Genomic DNA, 22041 nt, shown 5'->3' on the forward strand with positions numbered 1-22041 from the left:
GGATTTCTGACGGGGTTGAAAACTTATAGCTATTTACCTTGAGAGAAAAGATCTGAGTGTATGGTCGTCAGCTGACATTCATCCTAAAGCCAGGTTCAGAACTAAATGTTTTAGTTAGGAAAGATGACAGAGGTGCTGGTAGGTCAACAAAAGGATGGACTGGGTATTAGGACTATCTTGTACCTCACTGGTACAAATTGGCATAATTATGCTCTAATTGTATTTTGAGAGAAAAGTTTCCTTTTAACAGGAAGGGTGATGTGTAGGAGGAGCTAAGGTGGGAGGAGTACTGAGAGGAAGAAAAGGAGTAAGAAGAGGAGAAGAAGAAGGAGAGGAGAAGCTAGGTGATGAAAGAGAGATAGAGGGGGGAGACAGGGAAGCAGATGTTCATGAATCTCCACCAGTCAAAGATAGTACATATATCTAGGTTGGGTAGTGGGTTACACCTCTGATTGAACAATACCAAACTTATAAAGCCTATGATTAACATTTTTTTTAAAAAAATGTATAAATGCAAAAAGGAAAAGGGGTCATGGGATAGGGGTTTTCTAAGGGGGGGGGATGGGGAAAGGGGATGCCATCTGAAGTGTAAATGAAAGATCTAATAAAAAAAAAGAAATAAATCAGTCATACAGCATCTTTCACGATAGCTTCAAATAATACAAAATATCTTGGGGGTTACTCTAACCAAGCAAACAAACAACTTGTATGATTAAAAAAACTTCTAGTCTTTGAGGAAAGAAATTAAGATGTCAGAAGATGTAAAGATCTCCTATGCTTATAGATTTTTAGGGTTAACATAGCAAAATTAGCCATTCTATCAAAAGCAATCTACAGATTTCATGCAATCCTCCTCAAAATTTCAACACAATTCTTCACAGATTTTTGAAAAAACAATTCTCAGCTTCATATGAAAAAAAAAAAAAACCCAAAAAACCTAGAAAAGCTGCTAATCTATTCCTGGGCTTTATTTATTCTTCAGTTTATCAAAACATTCTTACTTTTCTTGACAATTTCATTTTTGAAAAAAATTTCAACTTCTCTAGATTCTTTTGCAGCTCAACAGCTGTTTTAATTTTTAGGCTAGAGATAAGCAAATTCTTAGAGCTGTTTTTTTATATTTATATTTGATTATAATCTGTTCCAGTATGTTCCAGATGCATAATAATTGTAAACAACATTAAGAAGCACCTAACAATTAAGAAGTACTTAGTACACATGCCTACCATCTATGTCAACTAGAGATTGTTTCTCTTATTTTGGAGAACCAAGGAATATGATACAAAGAGTCTTGACTTACTTAACTTGACACTGAATAATCCTGGGATTGGGGTTTCTGCTTAAACGATATGGTTTATGAATGAAGGCAGAAATGTCTTCTTCTCAGATGCTGCTGGGGCATCATTCTGCTGATGGAAGAAAAGATAATGATAAGGAGGATAGATCAGGATCTCTCTCTCTCTCTCTTACACACACACACACACACACACACACACACACGCACGCACGCACGCACGCACACACACACACGTTGGAATGAGATAGTTAGAAAACAATACTTGGCCAAAATGTTATCAAGATCATTTCAAGTTTATTCCTTCAGGTGTAAACCCTTGAGGGTTAAGTTCCGTGGGGACCTGTCTCTGAATGATTCTGTACTCCTAGGAGAAGGTCCCTTAGTCTGTGCAGTATATGAACCAATGTTAAGTTCAGGGTTTCATTCTTTATGCCTAGACCTGTCAAGGTAGGAGGTTCTTCTTCCCCAAGTATTTATAAAGTTATTGTCTCAGAATGATAATCATCATGAAGAAAGTAAGATCTTCTATCTTCTAGAAAAATGACCATTCCCTTTAATATAACTGAAAGAGATGCAGAAAAAATATCCATAGAGAAGTGAGTACCCTGGTGTTTGGACAATAGGAAGTTTTGAAACATGATGGAGAAACAATAATGATGTGAAATGTGGGAAATTGGTCTCCCACCCCTAAGATTTTGCTATTTTACGCACAGAATTATCAGAGTTCACAATTGTTCTATGTGACTTTTAAACCAATTTGCCTGGTTTTAAATCATAAACATGACATAGAGATGTTAAGAGCATAATATACTACATTCTTGAAAATCATTGAGTGATTTTTAAATGTCTATAACTTAATCTGCAGCATGTATGAATAATGCACATTAATTAGCTTAGCTTCATGTTTGTAAAATGTATACATCTTTGAAGCATAATTTTCTAACATTAGAAACATATACAACTTTATTTTTAAATTGGAAACATAAATATTTCAAAAAGAAAAAGGAACAGGTTGTCTGCAAAATATTCCAAAAAACTCCAAAATGTTAGATATAAAATGCTGTGATAACCCTTTTCTTCACTTTAGGAGTGACTCAAAATAACTTACACTAAAATTATTAATAACTAAATGATAAACTGTTTATGAACTTGTAGCAATCTGGATTGTAATTTGTCTTAACACACCCATGTAGTTAGTGTCATGAGAGTGGACAAAGAGAATGTAGGAAGTTTCTACAATGGACAATACTCAAGAAAAATCTGGAGCTGCCTGTTTAATTTCTTAAAGTATACATAGTAAAGCCATTAAATAGTGATAAATCATACATATCATCATCATTTAAACTTTACATATATTAATAGTCAAGTAACAAACTGCTTTTTCTTTGAAAGAATACTTTGTTTATAAGCCATATAATTTTGAATAGCTTATCATACATAATGATCTAGGTGATTGGAATAGTCACCACTATTTATTGATTCATGAGTCACAAAAATATAGTCTTGAAGGTTTTACTTGTATTAAACTATTATAAATTTACTATTTCATTTATTTTATTATTTGATTTAATTTTATAGTAGCAGTCATATATTATACTTTTAAAGAAATTTATGTACATATGGGAAACCATGTAAAATAATTTTATGTTATTTTAATTTTGTGGATGTTTAATTTTCTGTGCAAATACCATGATATATTGCCCTCAACATTTGTCAGGCCCATGATCTCTAAGTTAGCATCCCTCCTAATCTTCCATGACAGTACAATCATTTATTGGATAAATGTCACTGTGAGAAACATTTACCCCCTTCACTTTCTTCTCAATGTATCATCTTACATTCTTTTTCTTGATCCATCTTCAACTTCACAACAGTCATACACTGGATTTATTTTATCTTTCCATTGGAGGATTATTATTAAATGAAAATCATATGTTTTACTATTCTTCGGGATGATCATCCTTTTTGTCAAGTATGTAGCTGTCCTTCCTGCATCTCTTTATAATGAGAAGGTGAAGCAGACTGAAACACATGCAAACGAACTATACCCTTACATTATTTTCATAGTGGTCATTATTTAGTAAGAATTGGGTACCATATTTAACATTTCCCTAATATATGAATTATATAGAATACTAAACTTCCAGTTGTATTTACAGTGTTCCTAACAAAAGTATACCCAAGTAGGATTTTTATAATTATGTGTGCACGTGTGTATGTGTATGTGTGTGTATGTGTGTGTATGTGTGTGTTTATGTGTGTGTGTGTGTGTGTGTGTGTGTGTGTGTATGTATGCATGTGCATGTTAGGTATGTGCATATGGATGCCAGGGGAAAACCCCAACTACTATTCTGTACTATCCTCCTTGATCCTGCAGACTGGGTCTCCCACTAGTATGGCTTGCCAAGTGGGAAAAACCAATTGGTGAGTTATTCCACGGGATTCTCATCATCTCTGTCACTCCTGACCTGGGATAATAAGCCCATACCATCAAGTCTAACTTTTATAATGTGAATTCTAGGGAGCAAATTCAGTACACACATTTGTAGGCCAAGAACTTAAAACACTGACTTATTTCCCAAACCATTTAAGATGGTTTCACTATTTCACACAGTAAGATTAAAAAAAGAGTAATTTTTAGTACAAGTACAATTTTAAAATCAAAGGATATATTAGATCAATGTAGTAACATAACTGTTTTTAAAACTTTATTTATTTATTTTTTTATTCACTTTACATCCCATTCACTACTTCCTCTCAGTCATTCCCTCCCACATTCCTTCACCCATCTACCCTCTGTTCTCCTCTGAGCAGGTGGGGTCCCCCTGGATAATCCCTCAACCTTGGTATTTCATGTCTGAGAGGCTAGTTTCTTCCTCTCACACTGAGGCCTGGCAAGGCAGTAGAACACATTCCACATACAGGCAATAGCTTTTGGGATAGCCTCTATTCCAGTTGTGTGGCACTCACATGAAGGTCAAGCTGAATGCATATCTGCTACATGTGAGCAGGAAGTCCTAGGTCCAACCTGTGTGTTCTTTGCTTGGTGGTTAAGAATCTTGTCTACAAAAAATGCAGGCACAGAGAATGCAACAGAGACCGAGGGAATGGCCAAGCAATAAGTGGCCCTTCTTAAGACCCTTCCCACAGGTAAGCACCAATTCCTAACACTATAAATGATATTCTGTTATGATTGCAGACAGAAGCATGTTTTCCTCTATGAGGCTACACCCAGAAGTTGACTAAGACAGATACAGACTCCCACAGCCAAACAGTGGATGTAGCTTGGTGACTCTTATGGAAGAACAGGAGAAAGGATTACAGGCCCCAAAGGTTTAAGAACTCCAAAGGAAGATCAAAAGAGTAACATAACTCTTGATGGAAGAGAGTTAAGATTCCAAAGATCTCAAGGTGCAAGTTGCTGAAGTCTACATAGGATTTCTGCACAAGTGTCCAGCTCTACTAGACAGGAATATCTATGTTTGACACTGCTGAGAGGTGTCTATAATAGTCCTATTGAGGACAATCTGCCATTGATTTCAAAATCACTTGAGTGAGTTTCATAAGTCATAATTCTTATGCTTTTGACAGATCCCAACTGACCAATGGAAGAAAAGAATCAGACTGTCATGCCTGAGTTTCTTTTCCTTGGCATTACAGATAACCTCCATCAGAAGATTGTCATCTTCATCATCTTTTTCTTTGTTTATCTTGTCACTCTTGGGGGTAATGTAGGGATGATAACTCTCATATGGTTGGACCCCAGGCTGCACACACCAATGTACTTTTTTCTCAGCCACATGTCCTTTGTAGATGTATGTTCCTCTTCTTCCATAGCTCCCAAGATGTTGTGCGACATTTTTGCAGGGAACAAAGCCATCTCTTTTGTGGGCTGTGCAGCACAGATGTGGTTCTTTGGTCTCTTTGTGGCAACTGAGTGCTTTCTCTTGGCTGCCATGGCATATGATCGGTATGCAGCCATCTGTAAGCCCTTGCTCTATACACTTATTATGTCTCCACATCTCTGTGTGTTGTTGGTTATTGGGCCTTATGCCATTGCTCTTATAAGTACAATGACACACACAACTTTGACCTTTTGCTTACCATTCTGTGGTCCATATATTATCACCCACTTTTTCTGTGACATTTCCCCAATGTTGTCTCTAGCATGTGCTGACACCCAGATCAATAAGTTGGTGCTGTTTGTCTTGGCTGGAGCAGTAGGTGTGCTCAGTGGTCTGATCATCCTGGTGTCCTATGTCTACATCTTGATGGCAATTTTGAAGATTCAGACAGCTAATGGGAGACGCAAAGCCTTCTCAACTTGTTCATCTCACTTGGCAACTGTCTCTATCCTGTATGGAACTCTTTTCTTCATCTATGTTCGACCCAATGCCAGTTCCTCCTTGAATATTAATAAAGTTATCTCCTTATTTTATACTGTGGTGATCCCCATGTTGAATCCTCTCATCTACAGCTTGAGGAACAAAGAGGTAAAAGATGCATTCAGGAGAACTTTGGAGAAGAAACACTTCCTAGTAGGTGCTTAAGATAGAATTCTCTCTCTGACATACTTAAGTTGTGAGGGCTAAATATAAGACAGAGACCACTGGAGAACCAGAGGCTGCAAGTGAGTCCTTGTTCTGCCTTATCACAAACTATTTCACAATCTTGTGGCAGAACTTGATGGATACTACCTTATAGATTTATCACTTTTAGCTAATTTAACTGCATATTGAAACATTTTAGTTTAAAATGTATTTTCAAGGTAACAACTGTATTTTGAACACAACATTTTAAATAATGGCTGATCCAAATGAAACTGAAATCATGAAAAGTTTAAACCCTGGCAAAATTTTATATATTTCAACATTTTGGCTGAACACAATCATAGGAACAGAAAATACATATAGTCTTGTTTGCTTTTAAAACCTACTTCTATGTGTATCGATATTTTGCCACATGTATGTAAATGTAACATGTGTGTAAAGTGTCTGAAGACTCTAAATTGAGCACATGCTCCCTTGAAACAGACAGTTGTGAGATACCACTTGTATGCTGGGAATTGAACCCAGGCTCTCTGGAAGAGCAGTGAGTGTTCTAAACTGCTGAGCCATCTCTCCAGTCCCATATAGTGTTGTTTTTTTGGTACAAAAATTTGAAAGTGACTTTCAAAATGTCTAGAAAAATAAGAATTTTAAAAATGTACTACTTCTCTTTCAAGTATCATAAACATGTTACCTGCTAAAATTTTCAAATGGAATGTAATGAGCTGCAATATATCATTTACCTTAAAGAATAATTTGACTGTTTCTGCCTTTTTGTCCCCCTTTGTTTCTGCCTTTGTCTCTGTATCTGTCTCTCTTCTCTCTCTCTCTTTCTCAGTGTCTGTGTCTCTGTCAGTCTCTCTCCTAGTTTCTCTCTCTTTCATGTGTGTGTGTGTGTGTGTTTGTGTGTAGGCATGTGTACACCCTGGTACACATGTGGAGTTCTAAAGATATTTTAACGTTCACATTTTACCTTGTTTAAGACAGGCTCTCATGTTATTGATCCCTCCACACACTAGGATGGCTAGCCTACCAGATTCTAGGAAATTTTCTGGCTCTGTTCCACATGCTGTTATAGTCACTGAGGTTATAGATGTGAACTATATAGCAGTCTTTAGATGGGTCCTAGGAATCTGAAATATGAACCTTAAGTTTACATAGCAAGTGCCTTGATATTTGAGCTATTTATACCTCTGGTAACATCTCTTTAATAGACTTTTATAGGTCCTATCTTCACAGAAACAAATATTGTTGACTTGATTATCAAGTCTTATTTATGCTATCATTTTTGGCAGCACCTACATATTTGATCAATCCCTTTAAGAATGTGTCACAGTGAATGTAAAATTGGAACAAAAATATTTATAAGCACCTTATAAGTTTACTGAGAACTGCATCTACAATACTACCATTGAACCAGATGCTAATATGTCAGTTTCAGGAGTACAAATATGCCAATAGTTTCATGCTGGCCTGTTTTCTTTTACTTTTTAAAACAAAATATAAAATGAATGTTGTTTTATTATTTAGCTATGCTCATTTACTAGTGATCAGAAACATTAGCTCGTGCTAGTTTTAAGTAACTTTCTGAAGGATGGAACAAATAAAATTAATATCTTACAGTGTTTTGCTTATCTGCGGTGGTAGATGTCGTGAAAATCATGTGAAGACTGCTTTTTCTTCATTCATTTTTGTTAGTGTTTGTGTACTGAATGTGTGGTCCAAGCCAATTGATCTTTGTCCAGTATATCTTAGGGAAGCTAGAAGTCGGACACCTGCTCTACATTTTATTCTGTGTTGGTAAAAGCAGGCTTCAGTTTACCAGAGAAGGAGGGGGTTGTTTTTTGTTGTTTGTTTTTTGTAAAGCAAGACTGTTCAGGAGGGCCATTAAACCTCGTTAACTTTTCTATAGATGCCACAGACCACTCTGCCAGAAGTTTAGGGGCCAAAATGTTGGGGACCGCTCTATCAATGTTGGAAGCCACACTGCCAAAAGCTTTCAGGGCTAAGTTGTTAGAGCCTGCACTGTCCCAAGCTCCTCAGGTCCGCTGGTCAGGGTTCAGCAAGAGAGATAGAGTGAGGATGGACGGGAAGAATGGAGACCAGACAGAGTATGATTCAATCCTATTTATTCTTTAGTCTCTCTTCTTCTCTCCAAGTCCCTAGTCCTAATCCCAGTCCCAGCTGTAATAAGTCTCAAGTCCTAATACTAGTTCCTGTTCTAATAAGTCTCAAGTCCTAATCCTAGTTCCTGCTGTAATAAGTCTCAAGTCCTTATCCCAGTTCTAAGTTGCTAGTGTCTTTCCTAGTTCCAAATTTCAAGTTCCAAGTTTCAAGTACTTTCTTCTGTCTGCCTCTCTCTCCTTTTATATGTCTCACTTTTAAGTCATGCCTTTAAGTTATGCCTTTAACTCTCACACCTTTAAGTATCACACACCCAAGGGAAAATCCTGGGTATCTAAAACAAGATGTTATCAGAGTGTGCTCAGCTGTTGTAGGCTGTTGTAAACAAGTCTCTTGTCAGGGTATATGGCTCAAGATGGCTGCAAGGATGATAGCTGCCTTCTATCAGCTCCACACACTTAGATGCCTTAATACCATTTCTTAGTGTTCAAGTCTTTCATCATTCTAAGGTTTTACTTTTTATTTTTTTCTTTTCTGCAGCATCTCACTGTGAAGCTCTGGCTGTCCCCAGACTCACTGAGTAGACCAGGATGGCCTTGAACTCACAGAGATCTGCCTGCTTCTGCCTCCCTAGTGCTAAGATTAATAATGCACCAACAAGCCTAGTTTTCTTTCTTCTCAAGCTTTATAAGAGACTTGCACATGTTCTGAAATCAGATTCTTAATTATCATTATTATCACAGTTTTTTTCCTCAGGATTTTCTTTCAAGTTGCCTAGTCATTGATAGAAGGCAGGGATCTTGCTCTTCTCTATCTGATTTTAAATTAGGTAAGATATTTCATAAAAGATGTATATTTGGCTAACTTATCTATGAAAAAGTCTCACAATCATTAAACATTAGGAAAAACTCAGATTGAAACCACAATAAGACACCACCCTACTAATTGACATTGATTATTAAAAAAGAAAAAAAAGTCTAACTGAATTCCAACAAGGCTGTTATAAATGAAATAGCCAGAAGGTAAATTATTAAAACCACTATAGAAAATACTGTGGAACTGGTTCAAGGTAGAAATAGAAATGCCACAAAATCTAGCCATATCACCAGTGGGTACATATCTAAAGGAAATGATGAAACTCACATATAAGATCTGCACATGATTTTTATTACAATGCTACTAACAATTACCCAGATAAAAAATTATTGTATCTATCAACAAACAAGTAAGAAAATATTGTTTCCACACACAACATAGTAGTTAGTCATTTAAACCATTAAATCCTTCCATTCATAACAACATGTGTAGAGCCAAATAACAATCAATATATCCTAATGAAATTTAATTTAAAGTAAAAAAAATAAATAAAAAAAATCTCTTGGTAAAGAGATCTCATGGAGAAAGGCACACATGTGTGCACAACATATATACATGCAGAATTTTCTCAAAATGGTTTCTCTGAGATAAGACACATTTATGGAATAATAACCAAATGCTGCTGAAATCATGTTAATTTTGCCTTTTTTAGGTATTTTGCCTTTGAGGTTTCAATTCTTTGGGGACCTTGCATTGCTTCCAGAATGAGTTCCCTGATTCAGTGCAGTATGTTAATCAGAGATTGCTTCTTCATGTCCTTGATGGCAAGTTCATTTTCTTAACTAATTGCCTAGAATTTCTCAAGAGAGGGTTACCACAATGCAAGGTGTTTAATCATTCTTTCTTCCAGAAAATAGTCATAGCTTTTGAAGCAGTTAAAGGTGATACAGAAAGAAGTGAATACGTTTAAGTTTGGACTACATTATGTGTTTGAAATATGGAAGAGAAACATCAGGATACATCTGAACTTTGAAACCCCTCATTTTGGATTCTCTGACAGCATCAGACTTAGGTATACTGTTCAGATTGTCTTAAGACTAAATCATGGCATGTATGGAGTTTTCTGAATTGATCTACCTGGATTTTGAAAAATTATACAAGTTATTTTGAATACAAATATTCTGTACTAAAAATTTCTAGGAGATTTTAAATGTCTCATATTTTTCCTTCATAAATGAGAACAAAATGGGGTTAGGTACATTTGGAACATTAAATAATAATTAAACAGAACCAGTCATTCCACAATTTTTGCATGTGTCAAAACCCTGCCTTGTAAATGTGAATGTAAAATTTCATTACCATTTATAATATAAATTCTCTATTGTAGGAATTATATTAATGTTCTAGAGGAAAGCTAAGACATTAAAAATGATGAGTGTAAATATTTTCACTCCACAGAAGATTCAAAGAAACACATTTAAATGAACACATAAATACAACAAATAGATAATTAGTGATTGGTAACAAAATATAAACGGAGGATACTATATTATCCTTTGTCTCCACAAAATTCATTGCTGTAAATGGATGACTAACACTAGAAACATTCAACAACACATAATGATTCTAATGAAAAGTGGGATTAGTCTTTGTTACTGCACTGAGGTAGCATTATGCCAGTAGCCTTGATATTATAAGAAAATCACAAATTAAATAGTTTATGTCACTATTAGGTATTTAGAATTAAAGCGTAAGCTAGAAAATTATGTATAATATTTTTGTTACTTTTTGTTTCTTCAAGGAGGGACATAATTTATTCTCATAAATAATTTTTTAATGTAAATCATCCCATGTAATCATATTGGTCTATAAATCTGAAATGGCCTAGACTTTCTTAACTGAATCATTTATAAATATTCTCTTGAATACCTATAATTTACAGTTATTATTTTACATATATTATCATTATAGTTTATCAGGAAGGATGAGAATTTATATAAAATATATGAAATAATTATATTATTTTTAACTCAGTAAATCTTAATTTCCACTACAATATTGAGTGTCAGATCTCTTAATCTCAGATGAAACTCTTATGTTAATCATATGCTTTTGTTAAAGTTATGTATCTTAGATGAGAAATATCAATCCCCTCTTTCATTTCTTCTCTAAGATTCATTTCTTAACATCTAAGATTATTGATTCTTTATGTCCCTTTTGAAATGGTATTGATCCCATGGCCTATATTTTTTTTCTTTTTAAAGAAAGACCTTTATGAATGTGAACAACTTAATCTCAAAACACATTTCAAATCCAATTCTGTAATTGATGTGATGGAATTTAGATCATATGCCTAGGGAGTTTTTAGATGTACAGAATCTAAGAATATAAAGGCTAAGTTGCCAAAAAGTTGTACAGAGTATTTGTAGAAAGGCCCTGAAACAGAATTTAGAAATACTACCAAGTACAAGAATACTGCCCTACTGTTACAAACCTACTTAAGGCAATTTGTCACTGAATTAAAACATCATTTGTAATTGTTTGTGATAGTTTGTAATAAAGGAATACACTTTGTTTCATAACAGAACCCAACTGACAATGGAAGAAAAGAATGAGACCTCAGTGAGCGAGTTTCTATTTCTGGGCCTCACAAATCGTCTCTATCAGAAGACTGTACTTTTCATCATGCTCCTCTTTGTTTATCTTGTTACACTGGGGGGCAACTTGGGTATGATCACTCTAATATGGGTGGATCCTAGGCTGCACACACCTATGTACTTTTTTCTTAGTCATTTATCTTTCATAGATATGTGTTCCTCTTCTTCCATAGCTCCTAGGATGCTGTGTGATATATTTACAGAGAAAAAAGCCATCTCTTTTGTGGGTTGTGCTGTACAGTTATGGTTTGCTGGTCTTTTTGTGGGAACTGAATGTTTTCTCCTTGCTGCCATGGCATATGATCGGTATACAGCCATCTGTAAGCCCTTACTGTATACTCTAATCATGTCCAAGAGAGTCTGTGTGCAGTTTGTCTTAGGACCTTATCTTTTGGCTGCTATAAACATCACAACGCATACAACCTTGACCTTTTGCTTACCATTCTGTGGTCCCAATACCATCAACCATTTCTTCTGTGATATTTCCCCAATGCTTTCCTTAGCATGTGCTGACTCCTCCATCAACAAGATAGTGCTTTTTGTCTTGGATGGAACAATAGGAGTGCTTAGTGGTCTGTTCATCATAGTCTCCTACATCTGTATTTTGATGGCCATTTTGAAGATCCAGACGACCAATGGGAAGATAAAAGCCTTCTCTACTTGTTCCTCTCATTTGGCAGCTGTCTCCATCCTGTATGGAACTTTGTTCTTCATTTATGTTAGACCTAGTACAGATTCTTCACTGAATACCAATAAGGTTATTTCTCTATTTTATACTGTCATGATTCCTATGCTTAACCCTCTGATCTATAGCTTGAGGAACAAGGAAGTGAAAGACGCATTCAAAAGAAAAGTAAAAAGGAAACATTTTCCAACAGATTAGTAAGGTCAAACTTTATTATACTATGCCTTAAATGTCAGTGCTGAATATATACTTTAAAAAGATATATAGAAGTTCTTCCAATTAATAGATTATTTGAAGAAAGTGAAGAACATTCAATCTTTTACTACCTGTCTGAGTCTTTCTGACACAATCAGTTTTGCAAAATTATATAATGGTAATCTGAGAACATTAATATATATACATATTTTATACAATAACATAACATACTTATTGAATAACATATACCAAAATTATATACCAAAATACACTTGGAAACAAAAGGTAAATATATACCTAATGTTAACAATGATAGTACTTTTTAATTAGACATAGAGACTAAACATTTCATGAAACCAAAGCAACTTGATTTGAAAGAATGAATGTAGCTATTCAATATCATTCTCAACTTAAATTCACAACCATCTGCAATGGGGTCTGATGCCCTTTTCTGGTATGTCTGAAGAGAGCAATGGTGAATACATAAAAATTTAAAAAATTTCAGCATTTAACTATATATTTTTGTATGTATGTATGTATGTATGTATGTATGTATGTATGTATGTGGGAATGTATGTGCTTTGCCCATGTGTAGAGTTTAGAGTTGTTTTTCACCTTTATTTATTTATTTATTTATTTATTTATTTATTTATTTGGGCATGTATGTGCTTTGTCCATGTATAGAGTTTAGAGTTGGTTTTCACCTTCAAAAATGTATGGTCTACAAGCAGAGAGGGGCCACCCAAAGCCCCCTCTGTCTGGCGATCTGAATTCTTGCATAGGCTGCGAGGCTAAGCACTGCAAGGGAATATAAAAAAAAGTTAAAAATATGTTTCTGGGTTCCCTGAGGGACAAGCTTGACTGCATAGGGGTTGATGTCAAAAGTATCCCCTCTCTAGGAAAAAGACATTGGGACTGGTATGGCCCTCATGCCTCACTGAACAATAACAGGAGGACTGGAGCCATTACAAGGTCCCCTTTAATTACTGGAGGTCAGGCCTCTATCCCTGCCTTGGCAAGATTAGAATTGCCACAGACCTTCTATACTTGGAGAAGGGAGGAGATGTCAGGGGCAGCTCTGCTTATACACTGAAGGCCTAAAATCAGCCATAAGCCTAAAATCAGCAATAGGCTTGACTTATATGCCTGCTAACACTAAGTCTTGGGTCTCTATGGAAAAAACACTGAAACAGAGGGCTATAAATTATTATAAACAGGCAGCTTTTGTTGAAATCTACCAGCCTAAGTAGTCATAGACCTGGTAAATAGGCAGCCTTTGGCAGATAGTACCAAATTAGATAAGGACAAGTGAATCATAGGCAGAGTCATAGTGACCTGACCCCTGAACCTTCACCCAGCTGTTACCCTGTTCTGAAAGATATCTATACTCCCCCTGAACACCTATGCTCCTGTGTCATCCCCTTCCCCACATCTTGTATTTTTGTGTTTATAACCCCCATGTTAAAAAGTAAAAATTATGATTTGATAAAACACACACACACACACACACACACACACACACACACACACACACACACACACACACACACACGGTGTTCCCCTGGTTCTGCTGACTTAGCTCCTGACAATCTATTTTCTTGTTCTCAGAAATACTTTGAATTATAAAACGTTATTGTGGTTTTTGATGGTATGCTGGGTAAAATAATCTTTATTGATCTCATTTTAAACATCAAAGTTTGTAGTGAGTTAAAATGTCCTTTAACATAATTATAGGTCATATTTATTTTTATATTGTAAAATGTTAGTTAATCTGTTGAACATTTTAAAAAACTGGATTCCTTTTTGAGAATTTCATATATGAACACTGTATTTACATAATTTTCCCCTTTCTCTCCTTCCTCCCACTTTTCCCAACCCCCATCCTTTTTGAATACATCTTATTGTTTAATTATTGTTTATATATGTATACATGTATAAGTATATATGTTTATACAAATATTGATAAATAAAGCATTTTGAAAAAAATGTATGGTCTAGGGACTTAACCCAGATCTTCAGCTTGGTGGAAGATGTATTTACCTATGGAACTGCTTTCCTCATTTAATTAGTGACTTAGTGACTGTTTTAATATTTGTTTTATGGTTATTAGAGGAAGACTGTTGAAACTGTCAACTCCAGTTGTGAGAATGTTTATATTTTCTGCCTCATTAGTTCTTGGGCTTCCCATTATTTTGAAGTTTTGTTTTTAGATGCTTGATTTTAGAATTAAGTGTTCTTGATGAGTTGGTCCATTTGTTAACATAGGCTTGTCTCCTCTCTTTTTTGTCTTTTTTTTTTTTGGTCTTTTTTACTCTAGTACATACTTGGTCGGATGTTAACATAGTTTCATGGAGACATTTCATTTTAGAAATGGGTGTTCATAGAAGTTGTAAGTGAGCTACCAGTGAAATACTGGCTGAGATAAAAGAATTATATACCCTCTCTTCTTAATGTGGATGAACTAACATTGTACAACCCATGTCATCTGATTTCACACAGTCTTCTCTCTTATGAACCATTCTGTCATGAGCAGTTTCTAATTTCCAGCTGTCATCTTACCTCATACTTCCCAGCTTTACCTTTAACTCCAGTTCAGTTAAATTGCACTGGTTTTTTTGTTTTTTGTTTTTTGTTTTTCTAGATTATTCCCTGCTTGGAAGTATTCTCATTCACTTAGCCTCTGTGACATTATATTTTTTAGGAGTCAAATAGGTGATGTTATTTATTTAATTAAAACTTTCCCACCTGGAAGTAAGCAAATGATGCTTGGTACTGATATGCACTTTTCATGTGAATATCTTCTCTTCAGTTCTTATCTAGATGACCTTATGAAAATAAGTACACCCGAGAGAGTTGTGTCACCCTGTGTTAGACACTCTGAGTTTATGCCACACTGATCATCCTGCCACCTAAGTGAGCAACAAATCACTGGAAGAAAGGTCAGATAAGATTAGAATCCTATTGAAAGTGATAAACTATAAATTGTGCCAATGTTCTTGCTTCAGAATGAAGAGAGAAAATTACTTTAAGCAAGGTAAATTACTGTTCATTACTTTAGTCTCTGCAGATAGAATATAGGGTCCTCATATCAGCTCATTGTCTCTGTGGGAGGAAGATAGGGAACGAAAGTAGAGAGAGGACTATTATAGATGTGTAAGAGGAAAGAAGAGAAGACATAAAAAGGTAATGGAGAAGATGAAAATGCTTATAAATCATATGCACAAGTAAGTACATTTTGAGGATAACTATTGCTCTGGGATAAATTTGTAGAGGCTGATTTAAAAATTCAAGGTGAACTCTTTGGCTGGTGGTTTAGTTCCTGGAAGCTCTGGGTGGTTCGGTTAGTTGACATTGTTGTTCTTCCTATGAGGTTGTAATCCCCTCCAGCTTCTTCAGTTCTTCTACCAATTCTTCCATTGAGGTCCCTGTGCTCAAACTGATGGTTGGCTGTGAGTATCTATATTGGTCAGGTACTGGCAGAACCTCTCAGGGGACAGCTATACCAGACTCCTGTCAACAAGCACTTCTTGGCATTAGTAATAGTATCTAGATTTGGTGTTTGCAGATGGGGTGCATACCTAGATGGGGTGGTCTCTGGATGACCTTTCCTTCAGTCTCTGTTCCATTTTTTTTCCTGTATCTCCTTTAGATAGGAACAATTCTGGTACACATGGAGGGACCCATAGCTCCAGCTACATATGTAGCAGAGGATTGCCTTATCCCACATCAGTGTTAGAGGAGGCCCTTCGTCCTGTGGAGGCTCAATACCACAGCATAAGCGGATGCTAGAGACATGAAGTGGAAATAAGTGGGTGGATGGAGGAACACCCTCATAGAGGCAAAGGGGAGTGAGGATGGGATGATGGGTTTGTGGAGGGGAAACTGGGAAGGGGGATAACATTTAAAACATAAATAAATAAAATAACCAAAAAATTCAAGGTGAAAAAGAGAATCTTCTTAGCAAGTAAACACACACACACACACACACACACACACACACACACACATCACTGCCAACTCAGAGAGAGTTTCATTAAGAATAGAACATTGCTAGAAAGTAATACTTGGCCCTGATGCTGTTGAAATCATGTTAATTTTGTCCCTTTAGGTATGAGCTCCTGAGGCCCAGCTCTTTGGGGACCTCACTCTGAGTTACTGGTAGTTCCAGATGAGATTCTTTATTTTGTACAGTAAGTAGGTGAACATTCATCCAGGAATTCTTTCTTTATGATCAGGCCCATCAGCATGGGCAGATCATTTTCTTCATCAAGTACTTGAAAAGTCATGCTTTTCAGAAAGGCCATCACCATGTAGGGTGATGAATCTTCCTTCCTTACCCCAAAATTGATCATTGCCTTTGAAGTGGTAAAAGAAGTGGCAGAAAGGATATTCCTAAAGGCGTGAGTGCATTACAGGATGACCTATATAAAACTTACAATGTATGGATGAAAAAGATAAGTGCCAGCCTAAATGTTGTAAAAACTAAGTCCCATGAGCCTGAACAACTGGTTCATGCATTTTCTTCTGAAGGATATTGCCTGATTTTAAATAATTTAGAGTCATTTTCATAGCAATGTTTTAAAGTTTTAAAACTTACTAAGATATTTTATGTGCTCTTGAACTTTGCTGCGAAGATATATTGTATGAATAAAAGATATATTGCAATACATATATACACATATATGTATATATATATGTATTGCAATACATCTATATATAATATGTAATATATAATAAGTAATATATAATATATAATATATAATATATAATATATAATATATAATATATAATATATAATATATAATATATAATATATATGTATAAATTGAATAATACATGAGAAGAGAAAGGCATAATAATTGATCAGTGTGGTTTTCCATAATGTATATTTAAAAACAATACATTGTATATTAAAAATGTGTACAGTTTTGTCAGTTTTAAATGAATAATTTTGCAAGAAATAGCATACAAAAGACATTCTAGATCCTAACATAAAGGCACAGGAAGAACATAAAGATTCCATCACATATTTTATGGAATCAGAATTACCTGCAATAAGTAAATAACAAACAAACAATCAAATGAATAGTCATTGCTGCAAACCTAGGTGCTGCATGAACTTGACCTTGCTCCTTATAATTATTTGAATTGGCATATTTGGATAATCACAAACACAAATATTTCTGTAATGAGTAATATTTCCCCTCTCCTAAATCTCAGCTTAATGCTTAAGACTGCTAAAAATAGTTAGTTAGCATTATTGAAATAATTTCAATCACTTTTTACTATTGAAACTATTTGAATAATGGAGTCACTATCAGCTATTTGAAAGTGTCATATATTGTCCTACAGAAATTATCAATAACTTCAATACTGTATTTCTTAAGGAACATAATTTGACTATTTTGCAATTTTATTTTAATAAATTATTCTACATAATCCTCCTCTAGGAATTTGAAAGTGTTGTTCTTTCTTGGATAATAAGTGACAAACTTATCATGAAGGAAAGGCATAGTCCGCAGTTCAGAAATGTTATTGGTTGATTTAGGTATGTCTACCTAAGAATCTTATATAAAGTATTAGAAACATTGAGATAAAATTTTACATTATTTTAGCTTATTATATGATTGATTTTTCTGCATAATTTCTATGGCAAATGGCTGTCAGCAGCAGGTTTCTCCATCTGCTAGGTAAGTTTCAGGTCCTTTAATGACATCAGCTGCTTTTAAAATCATATCTGTCAAAGACTTGGTACATTTTTTCTTTTCATGGAGAGATATTTATGAGCATGAAAAATTATAACTACCTTTAAACATAGCAATTCTCTTTTAAAATGTAATTTTATTGAATAAAATTTACAACATATAGCTACATAATCTTTGTGGGAAGGGTTACAAAATCAAGAGGAATAAAGACCATGAACCCAAGATTTTACATGATATTTTCATAGCCACAGAAACTACAACCTCTTCCATTTCAATAATATTGTCCAATAATCTGTTAAAACCTCCTTCAGAAAAACTGTCATTTTATTAATGCATTTGTAGTTATTACTGATTGCAATAAAAGAATATACTTTTGTTTCACAACAGAACCCAACTGACAATGGAAGAAAAGAATCAGACTATTGTAACAGAGTTTTTCTTCCTGGGTCTAACAGATCATCTCCATCAGAAGATTGCACTTTTCATCACAATCCTCCTTGTTTATCTTGTCACACTGGGGGGCAACTTGGGCATGATCACTCTCATACAGGTGGACCCCAGGCTGCACACACCTATGTACTTTTTTCTCAGCCACCTGTCATTTGTTGATATGTGCTCCTCTTCTTCCATAGCTCCTAAGATGCTCTGTGATATCTTTGCAGAGAAAAAAAAGATCTCTTTCATGGGTTGCGCAGCACAGATGTGGTTCTTTGGTTTCTTTGTGGGAACTGAGTGTTTTCTGCTTGCTTCCATGGCATATGACAGGTATACAGCCATTTGCAAGCCATTGCTGTATACTCTCCTTATGTCTCAGAGGGTATGTGTGCATCTGGTTGTAGGGCCATATGCCTTTGCTATTGTAAACATCACAACTCATACAACCTTGGCTTTTTGCTTACCGTTCTGTGGTTCAAATACCATCAACCATTTCTTCTGTGATGTTTCTCCACTTTTTTCATTGGCATGTGCTGACTCCTGGATTAATAAGGTTGTGCTTTTTGTCTTTTCTGGAGCCATAGGAGTGTTCAGTGGTCTGATCATTATAGTCTCCTATGTCAGCATCTTAATGACAATTTTGAAGATTCAAACTGCTGATGGGAAACGAAAAGCCTTCTCTACTTGTTCCTCTCACTTGGCAGCTGTCTCCATCCTATATGGGACGCTTTTTTTTATTTATGTTCGACCCAGTGCAAGTTTTTCCTTGAACATCAACAAAATAATTTCTCTGTTTTATACTGTGGTGATCCCTATGCTGAACCCCCTCATCTATAGCTTAAGGAACAAGGAAGTGAAAGGTGCATTCAGGAGAAAGGTGCAAAAGAAACATTTTCCAGCAGGTAGATAAGGTCGAATTTGGTAGTGCCTAGCCTTACATGTCAATGCATAAGTAAATTTTGAAAAGGACACTTGGGTGGATGAGAGACTGAAGAAGAAACCTGGTTCTGCCTCTATACAATTTATTGCAATTTATTGGCATTGTACAATTATAGAGGAAAGGGCTGGGAACATAAATATGAGTGTATATTAGAAGATTACTAGAAATCAATATTTGTATAATATTCAGTCTTATGATACTTTTAATTCAGGTATCAAAACTGCTGTTCATGATACTACAAATAAATTCAAAAGAAAATTACAAGTGGGAGAAAATGTTTTTACACGTGTTGTCAATTATGCCACATCTCTGATATATAAAGAATAACTTCAAATTAAAAACAACCACAGCAAAAATAGGGAAGCAGCCAATGAAGAAATAGGCAATTCACAGTAATGAGGATGATAATTATTTTTAAAAAGTACAAAGAAAATACATTTAAAAAACCTGTTAAGCCTGTTTTTTGATCATATGGTCAAATTTAAAGGTCATTGCAGTACCTTTCAGGGGAGGTGAAATACCAAGTGGAAGGATTTCTCTAGTTTGACTCTTAGATCTAGCTCTGTAAAAGACTTCAAAAAAAGTCACAGACATTTTTCTATATATGTGTTGATTTTGTGTGTATATGTGTTTATACATGTGTTCACGCTCAGGTGGAGGCATGTACATGGTCAGAAGAAAATTTGCCAGAGTCTTTTCTTTCCTTCTACCACATGCATTCTGGAGACTGAACTCAGGTGACTAGAATTGTTAGCAAGTTGCTGTACCATCTAATCTACTTTGGCTTCTTACATTTTGGTGGGTTTTATTTCTTTTACTCTCTGGATCACAGAGAGCAATCATCTCCAATGTCTCCAATATTCTACCAACTATTCATGTACCTTACTCTTTAGGAAGAATGTGATGCATGTAGTAGAGATTATGGTATATTGAATGATTGTTGGTCAATTATTTTTAGATAATATTATGAAGACATCTACATAAAATAATATAATTTTTTAGATATAATTATACATTCTCAAATTCCTGAGCATATGTCCTGTTTCTGAGATCTCTTAAATGTTGCACACATGGCATGCCAATACTGGTGATTTACTGAAACTGAAGTTTTGTAATCACTGGAAAGGAACTAAGTCAAATGTTTAATGTTCTGAAAACAGATTTAAAAATATAAGGAGGAGTGATTACCTATGTGTTTTGTAGTGGCAGTAATTCTTTAATACACCACATTGACTATAGGTAGTCTATATCCTCAGCTTCTCACCAACCTTGATTTTGTCTCATTAGTGTACTCCTTTTTTCTAGTTATAACATGAGTGTGGCTCAGGTCTTTTCAATAACAGCAGTAACCAGATGAAATATTATTTGATTTTTTATAATAAAAATTCTCTTGCTATTTCCATAGGGTTTTTAAGCCTTGGAAATTTTTCCTTCAAACTCATTTGTGGAAATCATAAAATTTGTACCTTACTTGCTATACATTTCAATGTTTCTGAGATCCAAAGACCCATTCAATCACTGTATTAAGATATGTCCTTAGGGATAAAGAGATGGATCAGAGGTTAACAACACTGGCTTCTCTTTCAGAGGATCAGGATTCCTATTCTCAGTACTCACGAGGTAACTCACAACTACCTGTAATTGTGACTCAGCAGACTGAATGCTCTCTCTGGGCCTCTGTGAGCACTAAGCATGCATACGATACACATATATACAGATAGAACATCCTAATACATAAAATATAATGTTATTAATAAAAAATAGGACTAGAAAGATAATAAAAAATAGGACTAAGGTCTGGAGAATGGGGAGGATTTCATCATAAGAATAATTAATAGGAGGAATACATTCTAATGTTCTGTGCTACAGTTTATGGAATACAATTAACAACAAAGCATAACATATCTCAAACCAGCTAGATGACAGACTACTTACAGGGGTCTGTCTTCACATTATAACTTCATTCCCTGGGGACTCCACTGAATATTGCAGTGGATCCAGTTTTACATCGTCCTCCATCTCTTTGTGTTGGCCACGAATACCAAGAAACACTGTCTGACTTGGAAGACAGTAGCCATACCAGGTTGAGAGTTAAGTAGGTGATCTTTACCTTGTATCTTATCATTCATTGCAATCCCACCAGTCTCATCCCCAGCTCTGTAGCTAACTTATTGTAAGGGATAGTCCTCCCACTGTACCTCTATTCCCTGAGAAATCCACCAAACTCTATAGTGTAGACACAGCTTTTCTCCTTCTTGTGAGCCCTTTAGATCTCCTTTCTTACCCTTCTCCATTCCTTCCTGTCAACCTCTAATAGCTAGAAACACTTTCTACCTACAGGTGGCCCCCAGTGGACAGATCTTCCAGTGACTCATGTAGATGAATCACACTATCCTTTGTTCACCATTATGATCTCTCTATTCTCACCTCAGCCTGGTAATAATTTGGCAATATGTGTCCCTCCTACTACCTCAAATTCATCACTGAACACTCCAACTCTTAGAGTTTAGTTCAGAACTGAGAGTCTCTCTAGGCCTAACATACTTGCTTCTCTTGATTATTTGTTCTAACTTCAACTTACTTGGAGAAGACTCTCTTCCTACTACAATACAACTTTCTCAGGACCCATACTTTGGTATA

At 35.3% G+C, this 22041-nt stretch overlaps 3 protein-coding genes across 4 annotated transcripts; all 3 read left to right on the forward strand.

Annotated features, from left to right (window-relative positions):
• The first annotated feature begins 1723 nt into the window (after window positions 1-1723).
• LOC117704218 (olfactory receptor 5G29-like) lies at window positions 1724-7399 on the forward strand. The gene is made up of 2 exons (XM_076928240.1): window positions 1724-1893; window positions 4497-7399. The coding sequence occupies exon 2, from the start codon at window positions 4903-4905 to the stop codon at window positions 5845-5847; it is 945 nt and encodes a 314-aa protein (XP_076784355.1). The 5' UTR covers window positions 1724-1893; window positions 4497-4902; the 3' UTR covers window positions 5848-7399.
• A 2322-nt stretch (window positions 7400-9721) lies between these two features.
• Window positions 9722-14253, forward strand: LOC117703147 (olfactory receptor 5G29-like). The gene is made up of 2 exons (XM_076928241.1): window positions 9722-9856; window positions 11370-14253. The coding sequence occupies exon 2, from the start codon at window positions 11383-11385 to the stop codon at window positions 12322-12324; it is 942 nt and encodes a 313-aa protein (XP_076784356.1). The 5' UTR covers window positions 9722-9856; window positions 11370-11382; the 3' UTR covers window positions 12325-14253.
• A 2272-nt stretch (window positions 14254-16525) lies between these two features.
• Window positions 16526-19665, forward strand: LOC117704284 (olfactory receptor 5G29). 2 transcript variants are annotated; one of them, XM_076928242.1, is made up of 2 exons: window positions 16526-16760; window positions 18414-19665. In XM_076928242.1, the coding sequence occupies exons 1-2, from the start codon at window positions 16738-16740 to the stop codon at window positions 19369-19371; spliced, it is 981 nt and encodes a 326-aa protein (XP_076784357.1). In that variant the 5' UTR covers window positions 16526-16737; the 3' UTR covers window positions 19372-19665. The 2 variants fall into 2 exon arrangements, with proteins under 2 accessions (XP_076784357.1, XP_034352273.1); XM_034496382.2 differs by having other exon boundaries at window positions 16526-16721.
• Window positions 19666-22041: the final 2376 nt, after the last annotated feature.

This window comes from Arvicanthis niloticus, chromosome 2 (genome assembly GCF_011762505.2).
Source record: "Arvicanthis niloticus isolate mArvNil1 chromosome 2, mArvNil1.pat.X, whole genome shotgun sequence".
Classification (NCBI taxonomy): domain Eukaryota; kingdom Metazoa; phylum Chordata; class Mammalia; order Rodentia; family Muridae; genus Arvicanthis; species Arvicanthis niloticus.